The 11,579-nt window shown below is 40.2% G+C and overlaps 1 protein-coding gene and 1 long non-coding RNA gene across 7 annotated transcripts in view; one reads left to right on the top strand and one right to left on the bottom strand.

The window, feature by feature from the left end:
• Positions 1-18: 18 nt before the first annotated feature.
• The window catches only part of TTLL1 (TTL family tubulin polyglutamylase complex subunit L1), a 19,173-nt gene continuing 7,612 nt past the window's right edge, over positions 19-11,579 (top strand). Inside the window, exons 1-7 of one of the 5 annotated variants that reach the window (XM_087765470.1) lie at positions 71-144; positions 3,670-3,790; positions 4,162-4,294; positions 6,094-6,302; positions 8,131-8,311; positions 9,411-9,545; positions 9,714-9,822. In XM_087765470.1, coding sequence (XP_087621596.1) covers positions 4,182-4,294; positions 6,094-6,302; positions 8,131-8,311; positions 9,411-9,545; positions 9,714-9,822 — 747 coding nt within the window. In that variant the 5' untranslated portion in view covers positions 71-144; positions 3,670-3,790; positions 4,162-4,181. The other 4 variants (XM_087765471.1, XM_087765469.1, XM_087765474.1 and 1 more) reach the window with 4 other exon arrangements.
• LOC148054710 (uncharacterized) overlaps positions 4,332-11,579 on the bottom strand; it is a 23,781-nt gene continuing 16,533 nt past the window's right edge. For both annotated transcript variants that reach the window (XR_015706455.1, XR_015706456.1), the window contains exon 4: positions 4,332-5,973. This is a non-coding gene — a long non-coding RNA (uncharacterized LOC148054710). The remainder of the gene's footprint in view (positions 5,974-11,579) is intronic.

Raw genomic sequence — 11,579 nt, 5'->3', positions numbered from 1 at the left:
AAGTCCCGCCCCTGGCGCGTCGCGGTTGCTAGGGAGCGGCGCCGGAAGGGGCGGGGAGAAGGGGCTGGCGGAGGGAGCGGCCGGCGAGGCCGGCTGGGCGTGAGGGGGAGCCGCCGCCGCCGCCGCCGCCCCTCCCGCCGGCAGGTGAGCGCGGGGGCGCGGGTTGGGTCGTCCCCCCGGGGCTGTCGCGACAGCTGAAGATCCCTGTGGGATCGCGACCCTTCCTGGGAGATGGAGGGGGGACGTAATCGTCTCGCCCAGGTTCCCCTTGCGGGCCCGCTCTGGGAGGGTGCCTGGGAGGGACGGGGGCAAAGCCGGTCGGGGTCAGCCTCTTGGTGCAGCTGTCGCGACATGGCGTGTCGCGCCGCGGGTGAGGCGTTGGTGGAGGCCGGAGCCCGGCTGCCTCCGCTGCGGTTCCCTGCGTCTGCTTCTGTGGCGGCCGGTGATCCGCTGCCCTCGGCCCCCGGCCTCCCACACCTCATCCCGAGGGTTTCGGGCCTGGCGCCGGCAGGCCGGCCCGCTGCTCTCCCCCGGTGGCACAGCCGCGTCACCGAACTGGATTTTCCAGTCATAAACCTAATAACGAACCACGGTTAGGCTTTCAATGGTTAGAAGCAAATTGAGCTTGCTGGATCGGGTGCCGCAGGCACTGGCACCGCGTACCGACGCTTGTTTTGCAGCCCGAGAGGGTGGTCTGCGATCGGCGTGAGTAGCTTCCCTCGGGGCGGTAAATCCCAGGAAGAATGACACCCGGGTGCTTCTGGGTCTTACCATCACCTCGTGAATTTGTGCCAGGGCAAGAGGCCCTTGCCTTGGATTCGGCTGCTGCCAGGCTTCCTTACGTTTGCATGCTATTGCTGTGACCACTAAAGGCAGTGTTTTGGGGAAGTGTTGGGCCTGCTCTGCCTATATTATATACTTGTCTCCTGAGTAGGAGGTCTGGTGCTCTGAGAAGGACTTGACTTACTGTTACCCTGCTATGTGCAGGCTAGGGCTGCGTTATATAGCTCTTCTTTGACGTTTACTGAAACTAAGGACCTCAGCTGACCAGAAGTTTGAATGCGTGGTTATCTCGTGCAATCTCATCAGGTTAGCTCGAATACCTAATGGCGGATTAGAGGATTCCTGTAGAAAATTACATCGTATTAAAATTATATTATTGAAAACAAGAAAGTTTTTTGGTACAACTTAATATAAGTTACTTTTTATGACTCCTTGTTTGTGGGTTTCAGTAATCAAATTACACAAAATCAGAACATTTTACTTACAGGCCAGTTAAACATCATCTGAGATGATCAAACTGTCTGCATAAACCAAGGACTAATTTTCAGTCTGCTGTTGTATTGCTATCCTTTCAATCCTCCTGTAGTAGAATGGATCTGTAAGGTCTAAAGTTCCCAAAACAGGAAAAGAATGACACTATTGTAATTTTTCTTTTTATTTGTGGTAGAAGTTATCTTCAATTTTTTGCTTCGGTTTAGTTTTAACTCACCTTCCTGTGGGTGAGTCTTCTGTTGAGTTGTCTCTGGCTTCTGAAGTCAAACAGTGCGGTCTCTGGGAGTAAGACAGCACAACGAGTCATGGAGCAGTCCCACTTGCTACCACAAAATCCACTTGCTGGTTCAGTACATGTAATCTTTCAGGGTTCCTTGCCATAGGACGTGTAGCATGCGTTGAAATCTCTTCATAAAGAACCCTATAGAAAGCATGCTGTGACAGCTGTTGCATCCCAGGGTAGAAATGAGGTTGCAGCATTAGAAGTGTTGGCAAAGTAGCCTTGTGGCATTGCACCCGATCTCTTAATCTTTGCCAGGTAGCAGCCACGTGCTTCTATAAAGACAGAGTTGCAGGCAGCTACATTTGTCTGATGCAGCATTTCTGGAAGAACAAGCCCTGAGAGTAGTTGTAGCTTATGTATTAAGGATGCTGGAGTGAGACACACTTGGGAAGCAGGGAGCAAGATCAGGGAGTCGGGTGACAGAGAGACAGGTATAGCGTTGGTGTTGGATGTGGGTAAGCCTAATGGGGTAGCTTGGAGATGTGGAGGACACGTTTTAAGGCATTTAACCTGTTTGCTTAATGCTATCGTAGCATTTAATGCATTTCCTTTTGAAGGGACAACTCTATTCCAAGCTGACTAATCCCCGAACTTTTAAAACCACAACAAGATAGTGTGTGGTACTAGTGAGTCACTGATTGTGAATCATACATACTTCAGTGCCAATAAATGAATCCCTTTGTTTCGTTTATTTCTGTTTTGGTAGTATCTGGAAGGCTCAGAAAAAGATCATGACCTTGTAGAACTAGGTGTTGTATAAGCATGCACAAAAAGACCCTGAGACTGCACGTACTCTTTTCTATCTGTCTATTTAACCTTGATTTCAACTCGTTTTACCAATGTGAATAAAAACAAGTGTATCTGAAGCTCTTCAAAATTGAAGTCTAAGAGTAAACGTTTCTGCCTTGTGGAGTTTGGCAGTTTAAATAGTCTAGGAAGGAAAAAGTGGGAGCACTCTGTAATGGGCTACGCCTCCCAGGAAGAGAGAAACCATAGAGTGTTATCCTGCTAGCAGATGTACATCTGGATATCTGGCCCTGGAAGTTGGTCCTGGAATTCAAGGAAAAGACCCCTTGAATTCCAGTCCAATATTTTAGTTACAGAAATTGTATTAACTACGTTCATTACTTACTTGCATTAATTACAGTACTACATTAGTAAACGTGATTTGAAGTTTTAATTGACTTTTCAATGGAAAAGTATACGTATATGTAGAGGGAGCAGTAGATTGTGTGTAACTCCGTTCTCTCCCACTCACTTGCATGGTGGTTTTTGTTCTTGGGACAGGCGTGTGTGTGCCAAAGAATCTGCTTTTGGCTCAAAGAGTTTTTCTTCTGAATCAGCACTTCTCTGCAGTTGATTTCTGTAAAACATAACGATGAAAAGTCACTAGGCTGCAATGGTAAAACTAATTTGCGGAATGAACTGCAGAAAGACTAAACGGAGGGTTGCCAAGATGGTCAGGGGGCTGAAGCACTTGTCTGGTGAGGAGAAGCTGGGGCAACTGTGTTTCTTCAGCCTGGAGAAGAGGTGGCTCTGGGGTCACCTAATAGCAGCCTGCCTGTGCCTGTGAGAGGTTATCAAGAAGACGGACCCAGGCTCTTTAGCGTGGTGAGAATGAGAGACAGCAAGCTGAAAGAAGAGAGGTTCAGAATATATTGAAAACAACCCCACCTTTTCCTCACGAGGCCAGTCAAGCAGCGAGACAGGATGGCCAGAGAAGCTGTGCGTCTTTGGAGGTTTTCAAAATGTGGCCGGATAAAGCTCTGAGCAAGCTGGTGTGAGCTCATAGCTAGCCCTGCGTTGAGCAGGAGGCTGGACAAGAGACTTCCTGTGGGCCTTTCCAGCCGGAGTGATTGTGTGATCCCAACGGAAAAGGCTGATCTGGACAAGTGAGAGATCTAATGTAGAAAGTGACACCTAGGTGTTACGAATTGAAATGCAGCTTATAAGGACTGTTTTAACAGCCTTAGGTTTGGGGAAATCCTTCTGTCAAGGGTTTAATCATATCAGTTTATCCCACCCCCCAGCCAGAGCAAAATCATAGCTGCATGAAATACAGAGAAGACAACACAAAGTTGGTAATGTTACTTTGGTTCCTTTCCTTTCAGTATAGCAAATTGTGATTCGTGATAGAGCATGTAAGGGATTTCTCTTGGAATCATTTTCTTTTTGTCTACAGTCACTAAGTGACCCATATGAACTCTCCAGCTTCAAAAAAGATACATGCATGTAAGTCTTGGTTAGAAATAATAAAATGTCTGTGCTCTACGCTTGGTTCTGTAAACATTACCCAATAAGTGTATGACAGTGATTTCTGTCATTAGTATGTTTAAGAGGAGACATGAGCTGTGTGCCCATTCATAAAAGGTGGATTGGCTGGGGAGTGTGAAAGATCCTTGTAACTAGTGTCCTTGTTGCGAGTTGTCCAGTTGACAAATGTAGGGTTTCAGACTGAACCTAAGATGTTATTTTCCTTGATTTTCCAATTAATTTACTTCTTGTAACTTACCTAAGTTAAAGTGCTTTCTGGATGTCACTTTTCTTCCCCTTTGACTTTCCTGTTTTCAACTTCACATCTTTAAACTTTTCTTTACTAACAGGTTGATTCTGCTTTAGGATAATGGCAGGAAAAGTAAAGTGGGTAACTGACATAGAAAAATCTGTTCTAATAAACAACTTTGAAAAAAGAGGCTGGATTCAGGTGGCAGAAAACGAAGACTGGAATTTTTATTGGTAAGTACATTAAAAATACCAATTTCTAAATTTGTGAAGTATTTTAATATCTTATGTTAATACCACTGGTAATATGACAAAACACATATTAAAAACAAAAGATGCAGCAGAAATTCTCATTAATTTACTGCGGTGGTCCTAAGAGTGTAACATTGTTTCATTGCTGCTGTAATGTCTTACGCTGTTGCTGGTCTTCTGTTCAGATTCGTATTGGTAGATTCCTGTATCTGTGCAGGCCTGCTAAAGTCATTGGTGTTCCTCAGGGCAGAAGGTCCCATCTGCATGGATCCATTCCCATGCTACTGATCTCGTGTATCTTTGCAGTTTGCCAAAGGTTTTGTCAGGGAGTGGAAAGTCACTGACCTAGCAAGATATTGATCACTTCTGGGAATACCAATTGTAAAAAGCCCAGGGGAAAGGCTGGGCTCCGTGGTTTTTGTTTCGAAATGTGATACCTGATTTTATTTAAATTTCTTGTATGCAGTTAGGAGAATTTTTCCTCTACTGTTGGAAGGGATCTGTGGCCGGAGGGGAATCTTTGTATCTTTTCCCAAAATTTTCTGACAACACAACCTAAGCAAAATAATCCAAGAGGACACAGCTCCAATATATGATAAAATATTATTTTATCAATCTGACGGAGGCTTGTCCTGTTACCAGAGTGCAGGCTGCTGTAATAAAGGCCTTGAGAACTGTACTTTCCTTCACCTTCATGATAATGATTTATATGCAGACTAATTATTCAGCGTTTCAATACTGAGGGTGAATGTGGAATTAAACCAAGATAATGGTGAAAGGACGAGAGTAAATAACCTAGCTTTTTATTTGGTATTTGTCTAATAGAAGACTGTGAAATGCTGTCCTAGAATGCAGTAATCTATTAATTGGCAGAAACAATACTCTAAAAGTAAACCAAACAATTTATATTGTCCCTTTCAAATACAACAGAATGGCGCTTTATGCTGCCAAATGTACCCTTTGTGAACCACTTATTTAAATGGGTAGGAATCTCGTAATCTGCTCATGCTTTTGGAATGCGGTTGGGGGGGGGAGTGGGGGAACAGGGCACTCATGGAAACTGTTGTGTGACTGGTTGGTTTTTTTTGTTTTTTCTTCCTGAAATGACAACATAGCAGATTGATGGCATTCAGGAAATATTCTTAAATTTCCAGTGTGAGACATCTAATACAGAAAATTCTTCGTATCTATGGCCCTGCTCTTATCTTCTGTGAAAAATGAAGTAGATAACTGATTTGATGACTTTGTCCCTGCAGCCCTCTGATCTGGTGTTTATGGGTGTTTTTAGCAAGATCTCTGAATCGCTGTTTTCAATTCACATGCTTGAAGTCCTTTACTATCTGGATAACAAGGTAGTCAGTAGGAAGTTGTTTTTGTGGCTTTTTTTAAGAGGAAAGCTGAGTTTCCAGAGAGTGAAGTAATAGATTTAGAAAGATGCTTCCGTAGCGTTTGGGTGAATATCAGTCATTTTTAGGTCCTGCTGGCGGTTGACCTGACTATCAACAGAGTCCAGTAGGGCCAAGTTGTCATCTTCCTTTCCTCACTGTCTGCCCCAAATTCAGTAGTAGCAGAGGGATCGATAAAATCTCTGGCAGGATTTCATTGGTTTTGCTAATGGAGGTTCAGGATACGTTGGATTGTCACTGCAGCAAAATATTACACTGTAAAGAGAAATGAGAGAGAAAAGATGAAGTGAATGTAACAAACAAAAAAAATTCAACTTTGTCCTCCTGAGTTGTGTTTCTTGGGAGAAATCATTTGGTATCTGTCTTTGCTTTCAGGATGAGCGTGCAAACAATCAGAAATGTTTTCAGTGTGGAAACTGGTTACCGCCTCTCTGATGACCAAATTGTCAATCATTTCCCAAACCATTATGAACTGACCAGAAAAGATTTGATGGTAAAGAATATCAAGCGATACAGGAAAGAACTAGAGAAAGAAGGAAGTCCTCTTGCTGAAAAGGATGAAAATGGGAAATATATTTATTTGGGTATGTGGTTCTCATTATCAGCATTAATCTTTTTTCCTCTGTGGTCAATAACCTGGAATTGAGGTAGCTTTTCTGTGCATAAAGCACTGAATCTCTGAAGTGTTAGAACATTAAAGTGACTATCTTGAAATGCTCTGTCCCGGTCAATTAAATAAAGTGCACTTTATCCTAAAATTGTTTGCTGCATTCTGAAAACCTAACAGCCTTCTTTCTCTGTCTTCTTCTCCCTTCCCCTCCCCTCAAATCTGCCATTAGAGTATAAGGAAACACAAAAATTGGGAAAGTGGTAAAAAACAGTAGTAACGAACGTTTCACGTTAAATACTACATTTTCAAAGCTTTTCACAAACCTTGCTTTGAAGGATAATTGCTAATATTTTACAGTTTGAGAGGAATAGAGGGGATGCCACTCGTTCAGGTTCTTTGTTGAAATTAGAGACAAAGCAGGAATAAAAGATTGAACATTTCTGTTTCCCTGTCATATTACCACAGCGCTAAGGCCCAGTGCCTCCACTGTGTACCTGCTGGTATTCAGCAGTATTCAAGGAGGAGAACAAATGAGTTTGTATGCATGAAAGTTTTGTATTTAGACTTAGGTTTGTAAGTAGTAAGGTCCTTAAAGAAGACTGAATGTAACAGTGCAACATTAGCTGAAGCAACATTGGATGAAGTGATAATGAAATTATTATTTTTAAATGTAAGGTACAGAAATAGATTTGTAACTAGGCTTTTTGTGTTTGAGGGGGGGAGTCTAGGAGAGGGGTTGGTTGGGGTTTTGTTGTTTTTTTGTTGTTTTGGTTGGGTTTTTTTTAAATTATTTTGAAAAGAGAAAATTGTGGGATTAAGGTACTTTGCAATAAGATTAGTGGTGAAACCAAAGGGCTCTGGAACTTCATATGAGACAGGGTGGGAGTTTCTTTAATTCAAAAGTGAAAAAACATTATCTGAAAATCTTATACTGGAGCAAAAACTAAAATAAGCTTTTGCAGAAAGGCTCTAGACAGAACTGAATGAAGAAACTCTTCAGAGGAGAAATTTGGGGAAAGTTGGAGAACAAGTAATGACTGCTAGAAAATAAAATTAAAAAAAAAAAAACCAACACAAAAAAACATAAACCAAACCAGCAATAGATCAGGAATGAGGAGAGTAAAGTTGTTTCATAGGTCAGAAAGCATTGGAGTGAAACAGAGATGGAGATATGTTGAGTTGATTTACATCTTCTGAAAGTGAAATGAAAGCACTGTTCATCCGTGTAAGAAGGAAGCAGTTTTGTATGGATGGAAGTGAAGATAATCTGGTAGCAAAAAGCGAGAAATGCTTTTCTTTAGATTTCAGTAAGCATGGTAATACTGATTGTGGGAGCAAATAAGAATGACTAATGGGAGTTACATGGAAATAAAAATTACCACATCCAAAGGGGAAGCAACATCAACATTCACATTTTTGCGTGCACAGAGGATGATAAGGTGGTTATCAGAATGGTAAAAGCTGACATAGGAAATTGAGAAAGTTTTATAAAGTGAAGTTGGAATGGTATATAATACTCTAATTTCACAGCATGTAAACAGAAGAAGAAAATTGATTCATGTGAATTAAAATCTATTAATCTGAAGTTAGCAGCATGCAATATTTTGCAATTGTTTAATAAGTAAATACTACAAACTAGAATTTAAATGAGATAAAAAGCGACATGAGTCTTAATGAAGGTGGATCGTGCCAGACAGGAAAACTGAAGACAGAATTTTTTTTTTTTTTTAGTCAATATGTGTCAATAGCCTTATCAGCTATAGTGTCCTTAATTGTGCACCTTTTTTTTTTCCTTAACTCAGATTTTGTTCCTGTTACTTTTATGCTTCCTGCCGATTATAATCTCTTTGTTGAAGAATTCAGAAAAAATCCCTCCAGCACTTGGATTATGAAACCTTGTGGCAAAGCTCAAGGAAAAGGAATATTTCTAATCAATAAGCTCTCCCAAATTAAAAAATGGTCTCGCGATAGCAAAACATCATCGTAAGTTCTTAAAACCCAAACCCTTTATTGTACTTTCTATAATCAGGTGAACCACATCAACATGCTAATTGTCTGATACATGGGAAAAGTATTCCATTATTATTGCTTTGTCATTATATAGTTAGTTCTGCATTTAATCTCAGTTGTTATCTGACTTCCTCCTTCAGACAGATTTTAATATGATTTGTTTTGATATGAGGAGGTACAAAGAACTGTTCAATTAACTATTCTTTATAAAAATGCTTTCAGTGTTGTTGGGGAAAAAAATTGCACAAAAATAAATTGTTCTGCTTCATAGTATTAAATAACAGGAAGCAAGAGAAAAATCTTTCCCTAAGCAATTTCAATAATTATTTAATATATATTAATTCACTTTTTAAATTAGTACAAAGGAAGAATGCTTTTATATGAAATAAATACATTTTCTGTTTGGAGCACAAAATAATACACCTTGTGTTGGTGATCTCCTTCCAAATGGATGAAACAGGTTAGCAATCTATGTTTTTCTCTGACTAGTAAAAGTTTTGACCACACAACTAATGTTAATTTTTTTCCTGTTATAAAGTGACTGGCTGAATTATCACTTGAGTCTTTTTTTTTTCTTTTCTTTTTTTTTTTTTTTCTTTCTATTTGACTTGGAATCTGAAGAATGTCACAATCTGAAAGTTATCTTAGCTTTTCACAGTGGTTTGCAATTGCACACTAAGCATAAATACAAATATTCTAGGAGTATAAGACCTTGACTGATGAAGGTAATGTAATACGTACTCTTTGCTTGTCTGAACTATGCCAAGCTCTAATGCTTGGCTTGTAGAGCTGCATTCCGAATGGCTCAGTCGGCTACCCTGTTAGCTTCAAAACTGAGTTTAAACGATTAATTGATCTTGGACATCTGTTCAGTATTTTTAACTTTTTTTGGTATATAATGCCTGATGCCAAGCGTGTCTTATTAACCACTACAACTTTATACATTGTCATGGCAAAAGATGCAAGATTTCAGTCAATCCAAAATTTACAGACGGCTTCTAAAGAAGAAAAACCCTTGTCAGATTTTATCTTTGCAATTGTCACGTTCTGAAACATGATTTGTGTTTTTCAGGTTTGTATCTCAGTCTTCCAAAGAAGCCTATGTGATTTCTCTCTATATCAACAATCCATTACTTATTGGTGGAAAGAAATTTGATCTTCGTCTGTATGTTTTAGTATCTACATACCGTCCACTGAGATGTTACATGTAAGATTGTATATATTTATATTTTGTTTTGAGAGAACGTTTAATGTAGTCAAAATAGTGTTGCGCTTGTTGCACAAAGAAGTTTAACATGTACATGGTATCCTAGGATGCTCTTTTCCTTATTTCTTATTGGGATTTAACACATTTTAATGGCTTTTTGCATTTAAGGTATAAACTTGGATTTTGCCGGTTTTGCACAGTAAAATATACACCAAGTACAAGTGAATTGGATAACATGTTTGTACATCTTACAAATGTTGCCATTCAGAAACATGGGGTAAGTGTACTGAGTTCTTAGGTGTTTTTTTGTAGCAAGACTGATTTTCTTAAATTGTCCCAAAAACGTGGAATAAAAAGGTTTTATTTGTGATATTCTTCATTGTCTTGCAATTAAAATACTTCAGCTTGAACTTACAAATAAATAAATTTCAGAAGACTGTAGATCAGAAGTGTTCAAGATAAGAAGTTGCAGCTCTGTAATAGACTCTGTGATATCTTCAGTATTATATTATATTATATCTTCAGTATCTTGCAGTAGCTGAAAGCAGGGTTTTTTTTTCAAGTCTCCTGTCATTTAAATGCTAATATGCTCGCTTAGCAATTGATTCTGTGAGCAGTGGAATTAATGAAGCCTGGTTCCTGTGGATTTGTATTTTATAATAGCACTTTAATATCGCCTTCCTGATCTCCCTTTCTCTCTCCCAAGCAGTTAGTTCAGCTTTCCTATATCCAGCACTTACTCATCACAGTGCTGTCCAGCTTCTTCCTATGTTTCCCCCCTGCCCCCACCTTCCTTCTCTGGGTGAGAAAGGGAATGTGCAGTTGCGAGCTTGGAGATAAATGTTTGCTGCCTGGCCAGCTGGTGGCTTCCTCTTGAATGGACAAAGATGGAGTCCTGCCTGCAGAACAGTTCTGTCCTGTAATTTGCCATTGATATTCATAAAACATGTGGAAACCTAATAGCTTTGACAGCACTTCCCTGTGTCAAAATAGGCTGAAATTCACCAGTGGGAGGAAAGGCTAGTGGGTCAGGGGTGACACGAACAGCTGGGCATACAGTATCACTGCCCAAGCCTTGTTTCTTCAGGGAATCCACTTGATGATGATGACTGTCCCTTTTGCGTTTTTAGCGGATGTCTGTGATTTATAAACCATGCCTCTGTTACAGTAATTAAAACTCCTGTTGTCGCACTTCCTAATTTCAGAGGTTTTATTTTAAGAGTATGGAAAAATGAACGTGTATATACATACACGTACGCATACACTCATGCATATATATTCATATGTGTATACACATACACTCACAAGATATATATAATGTATCTTAAATTGCAACCTTGCTAAATGTGCCTCATCTATTATTGTTCTGTAAGATGTGCAGCGTAGCAGAACTGTTTTTATCTGGACATTCCTGTAACAACAATGTGAATTATAAATGTCACTTACGGTGGTAGTTATAAACCAAGGTAAGTGTCAAAATATGGCATTTTTCAGTACTACAAACATTTTCTGGCTCAGGTGCTGATTTGTGAAGTGCTTCGGACACATTCTGGTTTGACAGGGCACACTGAGAATTAGTTGTGGTGAAAGCAGATCCCATACACCTTAGAGCATAACTCATGGTGCTGTTGCCAGTAGCAGTGAAGAGGTGAGGCATGTGATATGTTGCCTACCCCATTATTATGCGCCATTTTGTCTTCTCTGCCAGTTGGAGAATGGCCTTCAAGATTTCTCCCAAATAGAAGTAGAAGTGAAAGTAGTGGCGGGGTCACTTTGAGAGAAGAAAGGACAACAGAAATGGGTATAGAAGTAGCAGCTTAAAAATGTGGAGTCATTACTAGAGTATTGGAAAAACTTTTTAGACATTCTGAACCACTAATATCTGTTGAGTTTTGCAGAAAGAAGTGAGAGAAGTTTAATGTAAAGCCACTCTATCCGTCCTATCTGTCCTTCTGTTTTAAACGTGTCGGTAACTTTGGAGGCACTTAGGCTGTACAGTTTCAGAAGAAGAACCTAATATGAACTGTCAAGTAA

The sequence above is a fragment of the Nipponia nippon genome, unplaced genomic scaffold (assembly GCF_047370975.1).
Source record: "Nipponia nippon isolate SJK-2023a ecotype South Korea unplaced genomic scaffold, ASM4737097v1 scaffold_3, whole genome shotgun sequence".
Taxonomy (NCBI): Eukaryota; Metazoa; Chordata; class Aves; order Pelecaniformes; family Threskiornithidae; genus Nipponia; species Nipponia nippon.
Note: the sequence above shows the minus strand (reverse complement) of the source record. Positions and strands in the feature narration are given on the sequence as shown.